The sequence below is a fragment of the Lagenorhynchus albirostris genome, chromosome 10 (assembly GCF_949774975.1).
Source record: "Lagenorhynchus albirostris chromosome 10, mLagAlb1.1, whole genome shotgun sequence".
NCBI lineage: Eukaryota > Metazoa > Chordata > Mammalia > Artiodactyla > Delphinidae > Lagenorhynchus > Lagenorhynchus albirostris.
In genome coordinates, this window is record NC_083104.1 from 33157906 (window position 1) to 33182309 (window position 24404).

At 39.5% G+C, this 24404-nt stretch overlaps 1 protein-coding gene across 1 annotated transcript in view; it reads left to right on the forward strand.

Moving 5' to 3' along the window:
- ERC2 (ELKS/RAB6-interacting/CAST family member 2) overlaps positions 1-24404 on the forward strand; it is a 610694-nt gene that overhangs the window by 392352 nt on the left and 193938 nt on the right. Inside the window, exons 7-8 of the mRNA XM_060164014.1 lie at positions 15425-15562; positions 23382-23522. Of these exons, the coding sequence (XP_060019997.1) occupies positions 15425-15562; positions 23382-23522 (279 nt within the window). The remainder of the gene's footprint in view (positions 1-15424; positions 15563-23381; positions 23523-24404) is intronic.

The following is a 24404-nucleotide window of genomic DNA, read 5'->3' on the forward strand; positions in this document are numbered from 1 at the left end:
AAAAGCTATATAATGTGTAAAGCTATGACTTTCAGGTAAAATCAGTGTTATATAAATTTTAAAACTATTTCCTGTTCAGTGTGTGTGCAAATGTACTTTTGCTGCATATAGTGATTCCCCTGTATACATTTTTCTTTTTCTTTTCTTCTGGGGAGTACAAAATATGAAAAAAAATGCAATATTTACATTCTAACTTTGATGGGTTTTCAGTTCTTTATGCGGAAAACAAAAGTACAATCTTTTTATCATGACGTTCAGCAGAAATCAGTTTGCAGGACGTTAGGAAACTTTTCTGTTTAGGAGGCTCCAGACCTCTTAACCACCCTGCCATCCTCCCAATAAGTTTAGCCATGGTTAGCAAACCATGAAAGTATAGTTTACAACAATTATTTATTAATATTTTTACATCATGAGAATTTCTAGGAGCTCTTTTGGACCTTGCCTGTCATTTTCTCATTGGACAGTTTCGGGATGTTCCATCTTAGAACAATTTAGGGATGTTTTAAATTTGCTGCCTATTCATTTTATGTCTAAAGGAAAATTATACAAAATTCCATACTATTTGGGAACATGCTGTCTTAGTTAGGGTTTGGATCACATTTTAAAATTAGTTTTAAAAGAAAGGAAATCATATAAATGCTCTGGAATTCACATAAGCACCAAGCATGGGAAGCAGGCACTTTTATTTTTGAGAGCTTATCCATTGGGGTCAGACTGCTGATGATAAAAGAACATTCTAGACCTTTAGATACTGATTATGTGCTTTGCAGAGCTGTGTTCTCTTCTGCTTTCTCCCTGTCCATTTGAATTTGGGTGTTGGTAGAACTTGCTGAGTGCAGTGTCTCCAGTATTCCACAGGGTGTCATGATGTGGTTATTTGTTCTCAGGAACACCGTTGTGGGAGGTAATTTGAGCCAAGGCTCATCTAGAATTTAAAAGGACTGGTTTATTTTGGTTACAGTCAAGGAATATTTACCGAGGGCCTACTATGTGCCAGCCCCATGATAGGAAACGTAGATCTTAGTGGTATCATGCAAGTCCTTTTCGTCACTTTGTGTTAAGCATTTTCGCTGAGAGAATATTTACCAACGCAGTGAATTTGTTTGAGTTTCTTTGAACTTATTTACCATGTAACTTCATGCCACTTGGGAGTGAAACTCAAATGGAGTCTGATTTGGAAACTACTCAACCCTCCAGTTAGACTCTTGTTCCTTTCCATCCTTTCCATCTATCATCTGGTGGGAATTGGTCCCTAGGTGTGCTGATAGAGGAAGGGGGCTGAGAGTCTCTGCTCTGAAATGCTCCTGAATAACCGTGGGGAATCTGAGGCAGGGCAGGAGTCTCTAGAGTCAGACAGTCTGAGTGTGAACCCTCCTTTCACCACTAGTTGTTTGGATTACCTTAAACAAGTTACTTTGCTTCTTTTCATTTTAAATCAGTGATGGGATTTTGAAGAGCAAGTTAAACAGTCCATTTCTCAAAAAACATTTAGTGGCTTCCAGTTCTGGGATAAGATGGCATAAACTCACTTGTTCCTGCTCCTTCTCTCTAAATACAAGTTAATTTAGATTGTCTGGAAATAATTCAACAGACCATCATAAAAGGACCCTGAAAGGGGGAAAAGAAGAAGGAGGACTGGCTGTGGGCCTCGGGAATTGAAGGATGCCTCATTGAGTTCCCTGAGTTATCTTGTTCTTCCTTATACATCCCTGATTGGAGCTGGAGAGCCCTGCAATTCTGAACTGCCAACAGAAATAGATGAAAAGAAGGAAGGGAAGAAGGAAAAGAGAGAGAGGCAGGCACAGTGAGAGATACAGAGAGACAGAGGAATGAGGGTGGGAGGAAGAGAAGAAGGGAATGCCTGCTTTCCCTTTGGGAAAGGGGAAGCCCAGCTGGGACTTAGCAGTGGCCCAGTCTGCCCACAGCAGCATTGCTAGCAGAGCTCCAATGAGCTGATCCATCCTCCGTCTCACACCTGCCAGCAGTGGTGGGCTCAAGTTGCCCACAGCAGCTTTATCAGTAGAGCTAGGGCAGCCTAACCCATCCCCAGACCCAAAACCCCTAGCAACAAGCTACTCTGCCCCTAGCCGTGATGTCAGCAAGTCAAGGAAGCCAACCAGATCCCACATACTAAACTGAAATAGGGTGACTGCCTGCTAAAATCGAAGATATAAATAGGAAAACAAAACAAAACAAACCTTTTAAGGTATATTCAAAATGTCCAGGATACAATTGAAAATCTCTCATCATACCAAGAACCAGAAAAAAAAATCACAGTTTGAATGAGGAAAGAACTAATGCCAACACCAAGATGAATCAAATATTGGAATTATCTGATAAAAATTTTAAAACAATTATCATAAAACTGATTGAACAAGTACTGAATCCTTCCAGTGAGGTTTTCTACTTCTTGAAAACCTCACTGGAAGGATTCAATAGTAGAGTGGAAACAACAGATGATAGAATCAAGTAGATCAATAGAACTTAGTCTGAATAACAGAGACACTGTAGACTGGAAAATAAATTAACACAGCTCAGGGACCTGTGCAATAACAAATATCTAACATATTGCTGGAGTACTAGAAAAAGAGGAGAAAGAATATGGAGCTGAAAAAGTATTCAAAGTAGCAATAGCTGAAATTTCCCAAACTTGGCAGAAGGTATAAGCCTACAGATTCAAAAAGATGAGTGAACCCAAAATAGGATAAACCCAAACCCAAAGAAATCTATACCAAGACACATCATAATTAAACCTCTAAAAACTAAAGATAAAAAAAATCTTAAAGCAATCAGAGAGAAACCACTCAATATTTATAGGGAAATAAATACCAAATAAAACGATGGTAGATTTCTCGTCTGAAACTATGGAATCCAGAGAGATTTGACACATTTTTCAAGTGCAGAAAGAAAAATCTTTCAGCCACAGGTTCTCTATCTGGTGAAACTATCCTTCAGGAGTGAATAGGGAACTAAAGACATTTTCAGATAATGGGAAACCAAGAGTATATTAGCACATATATCCTTTTTTTTTTAATTGAAGTAAGTTGATTTATAATGTGTTAATTACTGCTGTACAGCAAAGTGATTCAATTATACATATATATACATTCTTTTCTAACATTCTTTTCCATTATGGTTCATCATAGGATATTGAATATAGTTCTCTGTGCTGTACAGTAGGACCTTGTTGTTTATCCATTCTGTATACAAAAACTTACATCTACTAACCCCAACCTCTCCATTTCTTCTCCAACCCCCTCCCCCTTGGCAACCACCAGTCTTTTCTCTATGTCCATGGTTCTCTTTCTGTTTCATAGATAGGTTCATTTGTGTCATATTTTAGATTCCACATATAAGTGATATCATATGTATTTGTCTTTCTCTTTCTGACTTACTTAGTATGATAATCTCTAGTTGCATCCATGTTGCTGCAAATGGCAATATTTGGTTCTCTTTTATGGCTGAGTAGTATTCCATTGTATATATATACTATATCTTCTTTATCCATTCATCTGTCAATGGACATTTAGGCTATTGTGAATAGTGCTGCTGTGAACATAGGGGTACATATATCTTTCTGAATTATACTTTTGTCTGGATACAGTCCCAGGAGTGGGATTGCTGGATCGTAGAGTAATTCCATTTTTAGTTTTCTGAGGAACCTCTATACTGTTTCCCACAGTGGCTGCACCAACTTACATTCCCACCAACAGACTAGCACATGTATCCTTAAAGAAAGACTAAAGAAAGCTCTCTAAAAAGAAAGGAAATGATAACAGAAGGACTAGCACTTCAGAAAAGAAGGAAGAACAGTGGAATGGAAGGAAATAGAACTGGATGTAATAGACTGTCTTTCTCTTTTAAGTTTTTAGAATCATATTTGACGGTTGAAGCAAAAATCATAACAGTATCTGTTGTGCTTAATGTATATAAAGGAAATAATGAGATAACTATATATTAAAAATGGGTAAGGTAAAAGGACCTTAAAGGAAGTACAATTTCAATACTCCATTTGAAATGGTAAAACATTTATATCAGTAGGTTGTGACGTGTTGCATATGTAAATTGCACCACATATGGCAGTTTCTAAGAAAATATGCAAAACTCTATACTCAAAAATTGTATATATAATTGAAGATGAAATCCTAAAAATACTTCAGGTAGCTCTCAGGAAAGCCAGGAAAGAGAAACAGAGGAATGAGGAACCAAGGAAATAAACAGGAAACAAATGATAAAATAGCAGAAGTAAGCCCTAACATATCAATAATTACTTTATATAAATGGTCAAAATATACCAGTTAAAATACAGAGATTGCCAGAGTGGATTCAACAACAGCAATAACAGCAACAAAAATGTGACACAACTATATACTGTCTATAAGAAATTCACTTCAAACACAGTGTCATAGGTAAGTTGAAAGTAAAAGAATTGAAAAAGATATCATGTTAAGACAAATTTTTTAGAAGGAGGAATGGCTATATAAATATCAGAAAAAGTAGATTTAACAGCAAAGAAAATCACCAGGGACAATAGGTGACATATAATAATAAGAGACGTAATCCACCAAGAAGACAGCAAATCTAAATGTGTATGCACCAGCTAAAAGAGCTTCAAAATATATGAACTAAAACCAGATAGAAGTGAAAGGAGAAGTAGACAAATTCACAATAATAGTTGGGGACTTCAGCACCCCACTATCAACAATTGATAGAACTAAATACAGGAATTAGCGAAGATATAGAAGAACTGAACAGCTATCAGCTAACAAGAGCTATTTGACATATACAGTACACTCCACCCAACAACTGCAGATTATACATTACTTTCAAGTATGCATGTAACATTCATCAAGATAGACCATATGCAGAGTGGTAAGACAAACCTCAACATAGTTAAAAGAATTTAATTCATAGAGTATGCTCTATGACAATACTGGAATCAAACTAGAATTCAGTAATAGAGAAGAGAATCTACAAATAATTTATGGTTCACAGATGCTAAATAGATAATAATCCATGCTTCAAAAGTGAAGTCTCAAAGAAAAAATATGCATATAACTGAATGGAAATGAAACTACAACGTATGAGAATTTGTGGAATGCAGCTAAAGCAGTGCTGAGAGGGAAATTTATAGCGTTAAATACTTACATCAGAAAAGAGGAAGGGTAGCAAATGAATATTCAAAGTTCCTACCTCAGTAAACCAGTAAAAGAAGAACAAAATAAACCCAAAACAAGTATAAGTAAGGAAATAATAAATACAGAGCAGAAAAAAATAAAATTGAAAACACAGAAAGAATAGAGAAAATCAATAAAATTAAAAGCTGCTTCTTTGGAAAAAAATCAATAAAATTGATAAAAAGATAAAACAGAGAAGGTACCAATCAACAATATCAGAAATGAAACAAGACACCATTATAGATTCTGTAGTCATTAAAAAGTTGAGAGAGGAATATTACAACTTCATACTCATAAATTTGATAGCTTAGAGGAAATGGTCCAATTCCTCAAAAACTGCAAACTACCAGACTCAACCAAGATGAAATGGATAACATGAATAATCTTATAACAACTAAATAAGTTGAATTTGTAATTTAAAAGCTCTTGAAAAAGAAATTTCCAGGCCCAGATAGTTTCACTGGAGATTTTTACCAAATAGTTAAAGAATTAACACTAATATTACTTAATCTCTTGCTGAAAAAGGGATGTGGGAATATTTTCCAACTAACTTATAAGGCCAGTATTACCTTGACACCCCAAAACAGAAAAATAATATTAAAAAAAAAAAAGCAAAAGCAAAGAAAAGCCCTCCAGGACAAAACTACAGACCACTGTCTCTCATGTGTGTTGTCCTGTGTCCTGAGCCTTAACTGAACACACAGATATTAACTACATTTGTATAAGCTAACAACGAATATGTGGAAGCTAAAATTAGAAACATAATACCATTTATAATAACTCCAAAGAAACTGAAATACTTAGATATGAATTTACCAAAACATGTACAGGTTCTGCATGCTGAAATTAACAAAATGTTAATGAAAAAAATCAAAGAAGGCCTAAAGAAAGGAGATATGCGCTGTATTCATGGTTTGAAAGACTCAACGTAGTAAAGGTGTCAATTCCCCCAAAACTGAGCTGTAGGTTTAATGAAATTTCTATCAAATTTCCATCAAGGGTTTTTATTGAAGTAGACAAGCTTATTATAAAAAATTTTCGGAAAGACACAAGCCCTAGATTAACTAAAGCATTCTTTGAAAAAAAGAATAAGGTAGGAAATACCACTTTACTGGCATTAACTCTTACAATGTAAGTACAGTAATCAAGAGAGTGTTGTATTATTGGAGAGACAGAGACATAAATCAGTGGAACAGAACAGGGAACCCAGAAATACACCCACACAAATATGCTTAACTGATATTTTGCAAAGATGCAAAAACATTTCAGTGAAGGAAGGATAGCCTTTTTTTAAACAAATGTTGCTGGATCAATTGAACATCCATAGAAAATTAAAATGAACATTAACCTAAATCTCACACCTTATGCAAAATTAACTCAAAGTAGATCGTGGACTTAAATGTAAAACATAAAACTATAAATTTGTGAGAAAAACTATAGGATAAAATCTTCAGAATGTAGGGCTAGGTAACAAGTTCATAGAATTGATATTAAAGGCATGAACTATAGAAAGAAAGGGTAATAAATTGGCCTTTCTGTTCTGTGAAAGCAAGTATAAGTGGTGCAGCCACTCTGGAAAACAGTTTGGCAGTTTCTTGTACAGCTAAATTACAACTCTATAAGACCCAGCAGTTGTACTCGGGCAGCATTTATCCCAGTGAAAAGAAAACTTACGTTCATGGAAAAAACTAGTGCATGAATGTTTATAGTTGCCTATTTGTAGTAGCTAAAAACTGGAAAAAAGTCCAACATCCTTAGATAGGTGAATGGTTAACCAAGCTGATGTATCCATACCATGGAATACTAGTTAGCAATAAAAAGAATAGATTATTGGTAAACATTACAACTTGGCTGGATCTCCAAAGAATCATACTGCGTGAAAAAAAGCCAATGCCAAAAGACCATACTTTCAGGGATAATTTCTATAGTATATGGTCACCTTATCTTTGATAAAGGAGGCAAGAATATACAATGGAGAAAAGACAGCCTCTTCAGTAAGTGGTGCTGGGAAAACTGGACAGCTACATGTAAAAGAATGAAATTAGAACACTCCCTAACACCATACACAAAAATAAACTTCAGATGGATTAAAGACTTAAATGTAAGGCCAGACACTATAAAACTCTTAGAGGAAAACATAGGCAGAACACTCTATGACATAAATCACAGCAAGATCCTTTTTGACCCACCTCCTAGAGAAATGGAAATAAAAACAAAAATAAACAAATAGGACCTAATGAAACTTAGAAGCTTTTACACAGCAAAGGAAACAATAAACAAGACGAAAAGACAGCCCTCAGAATGGGAGAAAATATTTGCAAATGAAGCAACTGACAAAGGATTAATCTACAAAATTTACAAGCAGCTCATGGAGCTCAATATGCAAAAAAAACCCAATCCAAAAATGGACAGAAGACCTAAGTAGACATTTCTCCAAAGAAGAAATACAGATTGCCAATAAACACATGAAGGGATGCTCAACATCACTAATCATTAGAGAAATGCAAATCAAAACAATGAGGTATCACCTCACATGGGTCAGAATGGCCATCATCAAAAAATCTACAAACAATAAATGCTGGAGAGGGTGTGGAGAAAAGGGAACCCTCTTGCACTGCTGGTGGGAATGTAAATTGATACAGCCACTGTGGAGAACAGTATGGAGGTTCCTTCAAAAACTACAAATAGAACTACCATACGACCCAGCAATCCCACTACTGGGCATATACCCTGAGCAAACCATAATTCAAAAAGAGTCATGTACCACAGTATTCATTGCAGCTCTATTTACAATAGCCAGGACATGGAAGCAACCTAAGTGTCCTTCGACAGATGAATGGATAAAGAAGATGTGGCACATGTATACAATGGAATATTACTCAACCATGAAAAGAAACGAAATTGAGTTATTTGTAGTGAGGTGGATGGACCTAGAGATTGTCATACAGAGTGAAGTAAGTCAGAAAGAGAAAAACAAATACTGTATGCTAGCACATATATATGGACTCTAAAAAACAAATAAGATTCTGAAGAACCTAAGGGCAGGACAGGAATAAAGACTCAGACATAGAGAATGGACTTGAGGACATGGGGAGGGAGAAGGGTAAGCTGGAACAAAGTGAGAGAGTGGCATGGACATATATACACTATCAAACGTAAAATAGATAGCTAGTGGGAAGCAGCCGCATAGCACAGGGAGATCAGCTCGGTGCTTTGTGACCACCTAGAGGGGTGGGATAGGGCGGGTGGGTGGGAGATGTGAGAGGGAGGAGATATGGGGATATATGTATATGTATAGATGATTCACTTTGTTATAAAGCAGAAACTAACACACCATTGTAAAGAAGAATAAAGATGTTAAAAAAAAAATTCATATGGAATCTCAAAGGACCCTGAATAGCCAAAACAGTCTTGAAAATGAAGAATGAAGCTGGAAGAAATCACACTTTCTGATTTCAAAACTTACTGCAAAGTTATTATATGCAAAACAGTGTAGTACTGGCATAAACACAAACCATGAATGGAGAATCCAGAAGTAAACCCTCACATATATGGTCATGATTTTTGACAGGGATGCCAGGACCATTCAGTGGGGAAAGGAATCTTTTCAACGAATGGTACTGGGAAAAAACTGGATATCCATATGCAAAAGAATGAAGTTGGACTTTTACCTGACGCCATATACAAAAATTAACTCAAAATGGATCAAAGACCTACATGTAAGACCTAAAACTCTTAGAAGAAAATATGGATCAAAAGCATCACAACATTGGTTTGGCAGTGATGTCTTGATTATAACACCAAAGGCACAGGCAGTGAAAGAAAAAATAAACAAATTGGATTTCATGAAAAAATTTAAAAATTGTGCATCCAAAGACAATATCAGTGGAGTGAAAAGGCAACCCATAGAATGGGAGAAAATACTTGTAAATTATATATCTGATATGCAGAATAAAGAGAGAAATTCTGAAACTCAACAACAAAAATCAAACAACTTGATTTAAAAATTGGCAAAGGACTTGGAGAGACAGTTTAAAGAAATACAGATGGCCAGTAAGCACATTAAAAGATCATACAACATCATTAATCACTGGGGAAATACAAATCAAAACGACAATTAGATACTATCTTACACCTGTTAGGATGGTGACTATCAAAAACAAACAAACCAGAAAATAGTAAATGGTGGACAGGATGTGGGAAAATTGAAACCCTTATATATTGTAGGTGGGAATGTAAAGTGGTACAGCCACTGTGGAAAACAGTATGGTGGTTCCTCAAAAAATTAAAAGTAGAACAACCATATGATCCAGCAACTCTGCTTCTGGGCATATAACCAAAAGAATTGAAAACAGGGTCTCAAAGAGGTATTTGTACACTCATGTTCATAGCAGCATTTTTCACAATAGCTAAAATGTGTAATCAACCTATGTATCCATCAGCAGATGAATGGATAAGCAAACTGTGGTATATACATACAATGGAATGTTATTCAGTATTAAAAAAGGAAGGAAATCCTGATGTATGCTCTGGATGAACCTTGAGGACATTATTCTAAGTGAAATAAGCCAATTACACAAAAACCACCGTATGATTCTACTTATATCAAGTACTCAGAGTACTCAGAATTGTAGATGCAGAAAGTAGAATGGTGGTTGCCAGAGGCTGGGGGTAGGGGGAATGGAAAGTAATCAGTTAATGTGTAGTTTCAGTTTTATAAGATGGAGTTTTAGAGGTGGTTGACGGTGTTGGTTGTACAACATTATGAAGGTATTAAATACTACACTGCTACTGAAGTATACACTTAAAAATGGGTTAGATGGCAAATTCTTTGCTTTATGTGTTTTACCACAATAAAAAAAAGAAAAGGTATTTCTGAAGCATTATGTGAGATTTGCAGGCCTGTAAATTCATGCTTCCCAAGCTGTTTCTTTTTTAAAATATCTAATTTGTCATGGAACAATATGTGGTCCTACTGTGTATGATCGTTGTGCAGTTCTGGCCACATGTGACTCATGTGTTCAGAAACATCTCAATTTGTCTATACACTGCTCACGGTGACAAGTCCATCAGTCTTGTTCTTGAATATTGGTGTGATACATAGGCACTCTCGATTTTCGTAGTTATAGACTGGCAACAAAGAGTTGCATGGACCACATTTGGACAAGTGTCTAAGTCAAATCTTAGCTTTATAGGCGTTAGGAACTTGAGAGAGAGAGACAGTTGAGAGAAATTGTTTCAGGATGGTCCAGTTTCCAGGTTCGGGAGCTAACAACCCATGCTCTCCCTAGGTGTGTAGATATGGGTTCTTTTTCTTTCTTTCTTTCTTTCTTTTGGCTACCCATATTTTGAACTCTCTTCTGATCTTATGAAGGACCTTTCCTGATGGAAGGTGAAAATGTCAACACTTGGTTTCTCAGCCTCCTTTGCAGCTGGGCTGTGTACCCGACCCTGGCTCTGCTCATTAGATGTAGCTGCCCCAGAGTTGCTGGAATGTTGAGAATGTGACGCGTTCTCTGCTGCAGAGTCTGTAAGGTGGAGGCCATGGTGCTGCACAGCTACAGGGCTAGCGGTGGTGTTCAGTGGTCCATGGCAGCTGGGTTTGTGCTGTAAATCTCAGTTTCTGGTATTCTGCAGCTGGGGCAACAGTGTCTGCACTAGACCAGTCGCATCAAAACTATGGGCATTGTTCTGGGTTATCTTCCCCAACCCTGGTTCTGCAGTATTGCTGGTGGTTTGTGAATCCTCCTCCTTTTCTGCTTAAACCAGACTGTGTTGTTTTTGTTGATTCAGCTGAAAGGTTTGACTGATACCCTAGATTTGGATAACAGAAACTACAGAGATATATGATATGGAGAAAAGAAAATTTTTTTTAAGTAACTAAATTTCAGAACTCTGTAAAGAAAACAGACAAAAAGATACCTTTGGGTAATATTTGAAAGCGTAAAGATGCTTCAGCAAGTTTTAGGTGCTCTGGCTACATATGGAGCTTCTCCATGCTTTTTCTTCTTTGTAGGATCTAAGAACTGAAGGGACTCAGCTATCACATGCTCTGGTCTCTTCCTTTCATACAAGACACTCTCTTTAGGGTTCCTTCCATTGTTCTTTCATTCATTTAATAAGTGAATATGTGATATTGCCAACACAGTTGGTTGCTGTGGCCAGAAATACAATAGTGAGTATGACAGAATTCTTGTCTTAATGGAACTCACAGCCACATTGTAAAGAGACAAGTAAAGAGGTGATTTTAAAAGTGTGTGAAAAGTAGGAGACTTAGCCTGGGCCAGAGTGGGTGTTGTGGACAGAGAAGGCTTCCTGGAGGAAGTGAGGAATATGTTGATATCTAAATATTTGAGTAGGACTAGGGTAAAAAATTGGGACGAGAAGAATCTCCCAAGCAGAAGAAACGAATAGGCAAAGATGGAGAGGCTATGAGAAAGCCTGGTCCTGGGAGATAGCAGGAGTGGTTTGGCAAGGCTGGGGTGAGGCTGGGGATAGTGGAGGACCAGGTGAGCCTTCCTGTGAAGGGCCTCATGTATGATGTCAGGGAGTTTGGGCTTTATCTGGAGGCAATGGGGGAGCAGTTGAAGAGTTCTAAGAAAGGAAGTCATTCAGTCAGATCTGCATTATAGGAAGGATACTTGTGCTGCAGTTTTGGAGACCAGATGGGAGGGGAGCAAACGTGGAGTAAAGGAGGCTGCTGCTGTTTAGTCAGTGACAGCTCTCCCACTGAGGGCTGCATTTGTGTGAAAACTCACTAAACAACTCCCTCTGGGCATTGCCCCTTCTCAGGCGTGGCAGGCCTGGAGCTTCAGAAGTCAGTCTGAAGCCATTAGGATTAGGGCAGCCTGGTGACCTCCAGGGCCTGAGCTTTCCCTGCCCCCTGCCCCCTCTCCAGTGGTCTGCTCTGAGAGGTGCAGGTACCACTTCAGCAAAACCGGCTCCTTCTGAGTCTCCTTAGCTGTGATGAAAAGGCAGCTTAGTTCAAAGGCAAGGACAGCCCTGTGCTCAGGTCCATCTCTAGCCCTCTTCTGCTCAGGCCCATCTCTTATTTTATCAAGTCACAGTGACCAGTGAGTTGACTATGTTGCTTAGGTGGATTCAGTTTTTTGCAGCATGTGGAATTTCTCACAAAATCCTCATTTTCCATCCCCAATCCTAAACCCAGGTTTTCAATTTGCTTATTTTTCATTGCCTGCTATTTCAACCTAGTACAACCTCACCCTTTGAAGAAAAGTCTCCGCTTTTTTTCTTGTAAATGTTGTTAATAATTTACAAACATTAGAAAGCTGCAAAATAATTTTTTAAAAGATACAGAATTTTACATTTGCCCCAGTCTCCTAAATTTAAAATTTTAAGAATTGAGTCCTCCTTGGAGTAAGAAAGGAATATTTCCTCTTACAATGAGTCCTTTTAAAAAGCACAAACTTACTGTTCAAAACACATTTAAAGAACCATTCTTATATTTTGTAGTCGGTCTTAAATACCTTTTATTCTGTCTGTTATGTTCAAGGAGAACAAGCTGGCAGATGCAGTAAAGTATAAAGAAGAAAAGTAAAATCATCATACCACTGCCAAATAATACTTTAGTGAGTTCCATATATATATTTTGTTGTTGTTGTTCTGTGCTAGAATTTTCTCTTTTTACAAAGAAATATCATATGATTTTACATTCTACTCTTTTTCATTCTCCAATTTCTACTTAGTTATCAATTGTATGCAAACATGATTTTAAATACTTGCATAATGGCTTACATTTTTATATACAAATATAAACTAAAAATTACCCATAATTGTACCAACCAGATAATCTTGGTTGGCATTAAAAATGAATAAAACCCACATGGTTAGAAAATTCAAGCAGAGAACTACAGAAATGTTCAAAAAAAAGAAACAGAAGGCCTCTTCCACACTTTGTACCCTAGACCCTTTCCCCCAAAGTTAAACACTATTAAAATTTCTTGTGAATTTTTTCTCCAGAAAAAAATTTTATATTAATAGCTGTGTATATGTATCTATTTATAGGCTTATTTTTTATTTACTTAAGAGGCTATATATTCCCCACCCTGGTCTGTACCTTGTCTTTATTAAGAATCATTCTTGGTGATCTTTGTGCAACGTTTTTAAAGTGGTGTATCCCTACCTCTATAAATGTCTCCAGTCCAGCTCTGTTTTTCAGTCTTGTCTGTGGTATAATTGGCTCTTCTGCTGAGTTCTTAGATGTGAGATAATAGCTATGTCACTCCTGTGTCTCACCAGCCCACAGTTCTCCAGCTCTTATCGCCTACCTGAGTATTCCTTGGACCACTGACCCTCAACATCCTTAATCTCCCCAGTAACTGAGGAGGCCCCAGGGAGTCTCACAGCAGTCTTCTTTAGCCTCTATTTGCAGCGCCCGAAGTCCCTTGAAATCAGTGATGCCACTACACCAGGGCTGATGCCCTGAGAGAAAGTCCCCTTTCTTCTGTCCAGGGCACTCTCTCCCAGGGTGAACACGGGGAACTTAATCAGTTTGTTAACTTAATCAGTTTGGAGCCACCATGGATTTGCACACGTGTGTACACAAATGTGGGTGTGAGTGTACTCAAAATAATAACACACACTCTCTCAAGGGTCAGTCCTCTCAGCTGCTGGCTTCTTCTGTATAATGACTACATTCTGATATGTAACCATCCATATTTTTGCTCACTCATATATTTGCTTATTGTATTGTGTAACCCCATGAACACTTGTCTGGAATGGAGGGAGCCTTTGTTCTGAGTGCAGATGATTATACCTTTTGAGTTCCTGTGTTTTGCATGGAGGGACACTGAATTCTTACAGTGGTAGCTGAATAGGAATACAGTGCATTTTGATGAAGGAGAAGGTTAATTATTTCCCCAAACCACGATGTCTGTCTCAAGGCAGAAAACATGTCTTATTAAAAAATACATTGGCAAAAAAAGGAAGGAGAAGAAGGAAGGGGGAGGAGAAAGGGAAAAATAAAAGAAGGAAGGAAGGCGCAAAGGAAGGTGGGAAGAATGGAAGGAGGAAATGTCCATCTCCATTAGGCCACATCGATTTTAATCATTGGAAAAATTAGCCACGTCCTCTGTCCTCAGATTGAGGGTCAGCATCTTTGCGTTCAGAGCTATTTTGATGCTGCTACTGCTGCCACCTCCACTGTCAACCCTCCTCCTTCTCATTATTGCTTCTACTCTTGTCATTATTTGTATTGCCATTCCAGATTCATGCTACGTGAATCGAGTCATCTCCAAATTTGTTTGAGTCACACATTGTGAAACATGCATTTGGAATGATTTCCTGAGAAAGCCTGGGTGCAGAATACAAATATTTTGAACGGACTTATCTTAGAGTTGTACTGCTTTTTTTCCTTGTCAATTTAAAACCCTTAATATGAATAAATTGTTTGTACAGTGGGACTTTTTTTTAATCCTTAGATAAGAAATACATGGTTTGAAAGCAGAGAATAAAAACATGAATGATAATGTACGCAATGCCCAAGAGAAGGTCCTTGCTGTTGCTCCTGGGCAGGCGTTATAATCGGCTATTTGGTGTGTTCATTTCAGGCTGCAGATAGTGGATAAAAGTGGCTGGTTGGTTGCCAACACATGACTTATTTGCCAGATGGAGTGTTTAGTACTTGTTACATTTGATTTATATCACAGGTTCTTCCCATTAACAGTCTACTGGTGATAACCTACTTGGCTTTTCATGTGGTTACTTGAAACAGCCACTTGACGACATTTGGCATATCACAAAGTTTAATACTGAATAAAGGAGTGAGTGAATGACTACATAGGTTCTGCCTTATACTGATATGGTGCTCAGTGCAGAATGAGCACCCAGTACGTGTCTGTTCACTGAATAAAGTAATCCTGAATATGTGTTTCTCTGATTCACTGCACCAAGATTAGGTTTATGGACTTGAGACTTAAAGGGCTGGTGAAAGAGGTAGAAATAGAGAGAAATAATAGTGCTTACATGTCTGAAGGGCTTGCATTTGCAGGGAGGGAGATATTCTGCTCGTCTGTATTGCCATTTAAACACGAAGTTGAATTACATGGAAGAAAGAAGGTCTCTTCAAAATGGCCTTGATTCTGAGTCAAAGTGTAACTTCATAATACTGACAATTTCCATAATCTTGGGTCCTTTTTAATTTTTCTTTTTAGATAGGTCCACTTCAGGGAACTTGGCACTGAATATGTAATAAAATGTGCATTAAATATGGTGATCTTTACTTTCAGATTGAAAACTTGCAAGAACAACTTAAGGATAAAGACAAGCAACTGACCAATCTGAAAGACAGAGTCAAGTCCTTGCAGACTGATTCCAGTAATACGGATACTGCACTGGCGACGCTTGAGGAGGCTTTGTCAGAGAAGGTAAGCTTGGACTAAAAATTAGCGGGGGTATCAGGATTTAGGGAAACATGGTTGGGAGGAAACGATCCAAATGCATTTCAGTGAGCTTGTTTTTCTCCATGCATCCGCACTAAGCCTAGTCCCAGCTGGGCCTCCCACTCCCGTGCTCGCCCTTCGCAGTAGACTTGGCACGCTGAAGCCAAGGGTGTCTTTTTGAAATGCATACCTGGTCACATCACCCTTGGCCCTGATTAAAAACCTTCACTACCTTGTCATTGTTTTTAGGATGATAAAGACTGAAATCTTTAACCTCACCCATAGGGTCCGACCCTTCATCTGCTTTGGCTCTTATCTGACCAGCCACTTCTCTGCCTGCCTCACTTCCCTCCCCTCCCCTCCCCTCCCCTCCCCTCTTCTTCCCTCCCCCCTCTCCCTCCCTCCCTCCCTCCCTCCCTTCCTCCCATCTTTCCTTCCTTCCTCCTTTTCCAGCCTCATCCCCCATCTCTCTTCCCTCATTCTTTGTGCTCTAGGCATACTGGCCTTCTAGATTTCTTTTTTAATTTATTTATTTTTATTTTTGGCTGTATTGGGTCTTCGTTGCTGCACGCGGGCTTTCTCTAGTTGTGGCGAGCTGGGGCTACTCTTTGCTGCCGTGCTCAGGCTTCTCATTGCAGTGGCTTTTCTTGTTGCAGAGCATGGGCCCTAGGTGTGCGGGCTTCAGTAGTTGGGGCATGTGGGCTCAGTAGTTGTGGCTTGCAGGCTCTAGAGCGCAGGCTCAGTAGCTGTGGCGCACGGGCTTAGTTGCTCTGCAGCATGTGGGATCTTCCAGGACTAGGGCTTGAACCCATGCCCCTTGCATTGGCAGGCGGATTCTCAACCACTGTGTCACCAGGGAAGCCGCGGCCTTCTAGGTTTTTAAGTGCACCATTGTTCCCTCCTGCCTCAGACACGTTGCACATGCTATTACTGAGCCTAGAATGTTCTTTACTCTCTGCAGACTTTATTTCTCTTCTTCAGAGAGCTCAGCTTCCTGAGAAGCTGTATTGCACAGTAGTCAAGAATGTGGACATGGGAGTCTGACTGCTTGGGTTCAAATCCTAGGTCTGACACTACTTTGGGCAAGTTACTTAACCCCTCGCTTTCTCAGTTTTATCATTTGTAAAAGAGGATAATAATAGTACCTACTTTAGTGGAATATGTTGAGGAGAAGATGCATTAATATATGGAAAGTGTTGAGAATAACAGGCATAATAAGTTGTAGCTCTTATTATTATTATCAGTCATTTTCTCAGGGAAGCCTCCTAGGTAAAATCCTCTCTTATGTTCTCATGAACACCGTGAATTTCCCAGAGCTCTTGTCACAATCTTAATTGTTCATTTATCTGTTTTAATGTGATTAATTGGTCTTCTCTGCTGGACTCCAAGCCTGAGCAACATACCCGTATATGTGTGTTATTTGTGTGTGTTAGCTTACCTTCCCCCAGTGCCTAGCACAGTACCTGCATGGGGGAGTGCTCAGTGGGTGTTGATTGAGTGAGTCGCCACCATATGACAGGCACTGCTGTGGGGACTGGGGGTCCAGTAGAGAAGAGAATGGGTGAAAATCCTAGCTCTTGTGGAGGTTAGATTCTAATGGGACTGAGGAGACACAGGCAATAATTAAGTAAGTAAAACACATGGGACTTCAGAGGGTAATAATTTCCATAGAAGAAAGGAAGAAGAGGGTACAGGGAGTGCTGGGGTGAAATGGCCAGGTAGAGGGTCTTACTGAGAAGGGAAAGTGAGGGATGAGCCATGAGCACTTCTGGAGGGAGAATGTATTGGAGGGGAGAGCAAGTGCAGAGTGGGAGGGGGAGGGGGGAAGAGTATCCCTTGAAGCCCCTGTGAGAAAGGATGAAAAATTTTGACTTTCACTCCAAAGGGGGTAGGAAGCCATTTGGAGGGTTTTGTTCTGACTGACATTTAAAAGGATTACTTTGATTAAAAGAATGAACAAAATCTATTAGGCAAATAGGTCATCCTGATGTGTACCGATTTCTAAAATGATTTCTAGCCCATTTCATTCTAGTTAAGTTAGTTCATTCATTCTCTGGGCACTTCTGTAGGACTCATACTGTGCAGAGTGTGTGTAGTGTGCTCAGTCTCAGCTCTGCCACTAACTGGGTGACCTTGACAAATAACTCTCTCTCCCAGGGCCTCAAATTTCCCATTTGTAGGATGGGAGAATTAGATTAAATAGCCCACTGGTTCCACAAGTCAGTGAATCTTAAAGAAGGCTTCTCTGACCTCTACTTCAGAATCACCAGGAGGAGTCTGTTGAAAATATAATTATTAGGCCCCATGTATATCTACTGAAACAGAACCTTGAGTAGTGCCTCGAAGTCTGCACTTTGGCAAGCTCCCTAGGTCATTGTGATACATACGCTAGTCTAAGAACCACTTGTCTATGCTAAAAATAGAGAAGGTAAAAAAAGGAGCCATAATTCTATGCCTAAATAGTCTTACTGTTCCTATTAAAATTACAAGATTATAACTTTAACATTAAATTATAAATACGAGACAAGATTTTATGTGGAAACATAAGAATAAATAAGATGGTTTTTCAGGAAAAATATTCTTTTTACTATTTTCAAGAATTTAGTATCAAATGTTTGGGCTTTTTTTGGCTGTGCTGGGTCTTCGTTGTTGCGCACGGGCTTTCTCTAGTTGTGGCGAGCAGGGGCTACTCTTTGTTGCAGTGCGCGGGCTTCTCCCTGCGGTGGCTTCTCTTGTTGCAGAGCATGCGTTCTAGGCATGCGGGCTTCAGTAGTTGTGGCATGTGGGCTCAGTAGTTGTGGCGTGCGGGCTCGGTAGAGCACAGGCTCGGTAGTTGTGGAGCACGGGCTTAGTTGCTCCACAGCATGTGGGATCTTCTTGAACCAGGGCTCAAACCTGTGTCCCCTGCATTGGCAGGTGGATTCTTATCCACTGCCCCATCAGGGAAGTCCCTCAAAACTTTCTTGTAGTAATTTTGTTTGTAAAATTTGAATAAAGGAATGTTGTTTCAAAAACTATTAATAATCATGTATCCCTTTTGCAGTTTTTGAGTGATATGATGTCAGTCCACTTGTACCCTTGATTTCTTTCTCCAAATGTACAGAAATAAACTTATACCATATACTTTTCCATATCATGTATTCTTTTTTTTTTTTGCGGTATGCAGGCCTCTCACTGCTGTGGCCTCTCCCGCTGCGGAGCACAGACTCCGGACGCGCAGGCCCAGCGGCCATGACTCACGGGCCCAGCCGCTCCGCGGCATGTGGGATCTTCCCGGACCGGGGCACAAACCCGCGTACCCTGCATCGGCAGGCGGACTCTCAACCACTGCGCCACCAGGGAAGCGCCATATCACATATTCTTGGCAGCATTTTATCCTTTTCCCCCCTGCTAAGAATTGATTTATTCTAGTTTAAATCCTAAAACAGTTCTCATACCTGAAACTACTCCCTTTACTTAAGTACTTCTTTTGAGACTCAGGAGATGTTCAGGAAGGAAAGCTGAGGTCTGTGGGAGTCTGGCCCCATCAAACTGTCCCCACTACTTGATAACTGCATCACGTGGGGCAAGCCTCTTCTCCTCTCAGGGCATCTCAGTAACATCTTCAAAATGTGCATTTAAACTAGCTGACCTCTAAATTCCATTATCTTTTGGAATTACCTTGACAATAATTATTCAGTTTGCTGATCCACAATCTCAGGCATGTGAAATCTGTGCTGGACCATAGATGGGCAGTTGAGAACTTGGATGCCATGAAGGGCCATGCAGGGAGCAGAAATGAGGGAAGTGGGTTTGGTGTTAAGCAGTAGGGACTGCTGGTGATGGAGCAGTCTTTGACTTACCTCAAAATATTCAAGTTCAGATTTTATAATATGATGCTCAAGCCAAACAAAATAGCTCTTTGGACCAGCTGTGGCCCATGAGCTGTTAGTTTCTAAACCCTGTTTGCATCTGATTTTTAGCCTTTCACCTGATGAAGAATAAAAGCAAACAGAATTTTCAAAAGGTGCCAAAAATCAGAGCATTAGTGTATTTGAAAAACACAGACAAAAACGTTGGATAGGAACTGGCAAAGTTTTCTATCATGGGACAAAGAATAGTAGATTAATTTTAAGTATTTATTCCAGTGGGTATCAGACTTCTGTATGTATCTAAAAATAATCTTATCATCTAGAGAGTGTCTTAAAATACAGTTTCCTGGATCCCATTTCCTAGTGATTCTGATTCAGTGCTCTGCTGTGGGCTCTGCTCTGGGGAATCTTTGATTTTTAACAAGCATGCCCAGTGATTCTGATGCAAGTGTTTGGAAGACCACACTTTGAGGAACAGTAAATCCATGCTCTTTCATTTTAAACATGGGAAGTGGGCTCAGTGAGGTAAAATGACATGCCCAGAAATGAAAATCTGGGACATGTGCAGCACTGTTCCTCATCTCTGGGCCCTGGGCGGACATCATTAAGCACCCGTGGCACCAGTTAACTTCTCACCCCAGCACTCTGGGAAGCCACTTCTGCTCTCTCTAAGTTAGCCCTTAGCTGGGACTTTATTGCCTCCCCAAGGCCACTCAGCTCATGGGTGATGGAATGGGACTAAAATTTAAATGTTCTGTTCTTTGTGTGTTTGACAATGCAATCTCTTTTAATAGCCTTCCCCTCACCAGTTCCATTTTTATCCACATGTAAGTGGACAGATCCTCTGCAACAAGACATGGGACAAAAAAGAAAGTGATTAATTAAAAATTGTGGAAAAAAAAATCGTGTACTTATGAGAGCATTTAATTATTTGCTGTCCTTTGGCTGATGAATAGAACCCATTAGGCACTATTCACCATTTCACTTGGATTATTACATCCCAGGGAGTGTGTTATTCCTTTTAATGTCCGGGAACTTATTCACATATCCAGAGTGTGTAAAAATAAATAAATAAATAATGCTGCTTGGTGAGTTAAGACTGAGTATGACTTAGCTCTAGGAATCACACACAGAAGCTCAAGGAACCCGCAGTATTTATAAAGCTGGTCTCGCCAAGCCTTGCTGTGGCCACGTAGCAGATAAGCAGTTGAGAAAGCCAGATAGCAGAGCTGGAGGCCACCACAGTGCAGTTCCCACCCAGTGATAAAGCACAAATAGATTAGACCTGTGCAGAGCCAGATGGGTGCACAAGGAACACTTGCCAATGCAAATAAGACTAAAACAAGAACACATTGTTGGAATTTCTGCAAGTTGGTTGTTAATCAAGTAGATCATGCCATATTAGGACCTTTTAACACATGTTTTTGACATCTGGCCCTGCGCGGCTGACAGTTAAATTAGTTTTGTGATTGACGGAGAAATATTTTGTAGTATTGAATCATCAATAACACTTAAAAACATTATACTGCTTGCTGATTTTCTTTGTCATCGATGCCCAGTCAATAGTACAAGTGCTTAGAGCAAATCAACCTCATTTCCAAGTGACTCTGACACCTTCTGGATGTTAACATGCATACTTAATTTCCCTTCCTTTGAAGACAGGATGATCCCTAATTTGAATTTTGTTCCTTCCATCAGCCTTTTTAATTGCCTGTTGTATGCCAGACAGTTTGCCCAGCCCTGGGTTAAGAGATTCATAAGATTTGACTGTTGCCTTTTGGAAAGCTAGGCTGAGAGAGTGGACATGCAATAAAACCAAGCAAAGGGTGCCTAGTGAGAATAAATGCATGTTTATGTTCTGGCCAGAGTGATTCCTGGGAAGGTTTCTAAATAGTGATGTGACATGGTCAGTTTGGGGCTTTAAAAATATCACTCCAACAGCCACGGGGTGGAAGTGGTGGGATGGAGATGGCCTGCTCACGGGGTGACCAGTTGTGAGGCTTTTGCAATAAGTGCAGGCAAAAGGCGGTGTGGGTTCAGTTGCTGAAATTGTTAAAAGTCCTTGAGAGACTTACCGTGCACTGAGGCCATTTCCTTCTTCTGTCAATCACATAATCATCTACTCTACAATGGCACAGACAGAGTAAAATAGGACAGTAACTGAAATCAAGAAGAAACAAAATAGGGAATGTAATAGACTCATTTGTTCTATTTCTACCCCCACTGTTATAGTAATAATATACTTCATTTTAAAGTGTTTTTGAGTAATTACAAAACAACAATGGTACTTTTTTTGCCCTTGAAAGCATTAGACATAAATTATTGTCATTGGGGTAGAACAGTTGCTCCCCTGGGGGAACTTAAATCACAGGCTAAGTGTTCAAACTAACTTCCCTCTACATTAAACACCGTTTTACAGTTGTCTTATATATCAGGCATCGTCTTGTACTATATACTTGTAAGAATATAAAAGGCAATATTCTTAAGAATCGTTGCACCAACATTTTTTAACATGACCATCCAAAAGGAAATTCAAATATGTGTTAGGTAATTTGAAACAAGTTTCAGAAATCTAACTTAAATTTTACCCAAGCAGAATTTTCCTTAAAAAAAGAAGGTTCTGGGACTTCCCTGGTGGCTCAGTGGTTAAGAATCCACCTGCCAGTGCAGGGGACGTGGGTTCGAGCCCCTCGGGGAAGATTCCACATGCCGCAGAGCAACTAAGCCCGTGCGCCACAACTACTGAAGCCCCCGTGCCTAGAGCCCGTGCTCCACAACAAGAGAAGCCACTGCAATGAGAAGCCTGAGCATCACAACGAGGAGGGGCCCCTGCTCGTCGCAATTGGAGAGGGCCCACGCGCAGCGACGAGGACCCAACGCAACCAAAAATAAATAAATTAAAAAAGAATTCCTTAGGAAAAAAACAAAAGGTTCTTATTTTGATATCAGTAAGATTTCACTCTTTTGGAAAACATGTCTACTAGAGTAATGTTTTTATTTCAATATAAAAGTCAAGGGCAGACAGACCCTCAGATCTCCTTGAATGGTTCCAGGTGTATGTTTGTGGCAGTGTGTTCTTTTGGGCGTGGCTAAGACTCAGACAGCCCTGGATGGCAGGGTGGGCCTTCTGTTTATGAGCTGGATCACCTTGGACGAGTCAGTCGGCCTCTCTGAGACTGGGTTTCCTCTGCACTACTCTGTTACCAGTGGTACTGGTTCAGATCTCACAGGTGTGATAAGGACTAGATGAGAAGGGTGTGTCACAGTGCCTAGCATGTAGCAGCTTCTCAGTAAAAGAAGCTGCTGTTTGAACTTTGCTCAAATTCTAGCAATGTTTTTGAGTCTCTACTGATTGCCAAGAAACCACTGAAAAAATGTGGAAGTAAATAAACAGCTCCAGACACATTGAAAAATCACTTATATAAGGAGCTTATTCTTTCTTTTGTCTCAAGTTTTCACTGTGAGTCCAGCTCTAAGTCCCGGAGGGGTCTAGGTCCTGCTCCACTTTGATCCCCTTTCTAGCGAGAAGAGTCTTCGGAAATCAAGGAAAGTTATTTGACATCAAATGGGAAAGCCAAGCAGAGAGGGTTGATCCAAGAGGTTAGTTCTACCTCTTGCCCTTACCCATGCAAGACTTTAGGTCTTGGTGCCTGAACCTCCCTCTTCTGGAATTGCTCTTGGAATTTTCCTGGTACCACCATGAACTTGAACATTGAGATCCCTTGCAACCCTATGATATTAACTTTGATTAACAAGCTGAAAGCTTTATTGACTGTCTTTTCCAAATACTGTTACGCACAGCTTCTCTTCACAAACCCAGTTTTGAATATCTTGTGTTTGTTGGTTCCTCTAGAACATTTCTTATGTGTATTTCTTCTTATTTCCTTTTGTAACATGCCTTGGCATGCACACCGATTGGTTCTCAACTCTTTTTTTGGGCAATTGCCTTACAGGAAAGAATAATTGAGCGTTTGAAAGAACAACGGGAGAGAGATGATCGGGAAAGACTTGAAGAGATAGAATCATTCCGAAAAGAGAATAAAGACCTGAAAGAGAAGGTCAACGCTTTACAAGCTGAACTGACTGAAAAAGAGGTGAGTCTGGGAAAACAACCACACTGATAGTACTCATAAACCCATATCCATGTAGCCTTGAGAGACTAGAGACTTAGTTTGAGGGACAGTGTGAAGGCTTGGGGGACCTAGTTACCTTTGCTTTGTAAAGTTATCTGAATTCAAAGAACAGCATTTACTGTAATTCCCTACATCTGGTGATGCTCTGTGCATATCTTCTGTACTCTACTGACCACATACCATTTAGCTCCTTGAAAGTTTTCTTGATGTCTTACCATATTCATACGGCTTGGAGGATTCTGTATTTTTTTTCAATGTCTCATGATCCCTTGTTTGAGATAACAGTAACAACAACAGCATTGATGATAATAACAATAGCTCCACTTTACTGAGGGCCTGTTATGTACTAATCCTTGTGTTGGGTGCTGTACATTCATCTGTGCTTCTCAAATGGATCATTCAATACCACCAGGTTAGGTTATATGGTACCATGCTGGACACATATGTATAGGTTGTGGCTGCTCTTCTGGGACATCATTTTTACATTATGGTAAAGAATTTGAAAGAGTATTTTAATGCTAGCGCAAACATGGATACAGAAAACAAATCTCACCTGCATTTGTTAATGTAAAACAATATGCTTTAAAGAAATTTTTTGTTTGGTGGTTATGGAGAGTATCCTTATTCTGAGGGATGGCTATAACCCCTTTAGTTTACTTAGGGATACTTCGGTGGAGAAGTTTGAGAAGCAGCAATGCCCATTCTTTTATTCAGTCTCCAAAGCTCTGAGATATGTGCCATTGTCCACACTTGGTCCCCTCACACTTATTTTTGTCTGTGGAAAATGTCTATCTCCTTTATGATATGTCAATCCTTTTGCTCTGTTGGGTTGTATCACAGCAT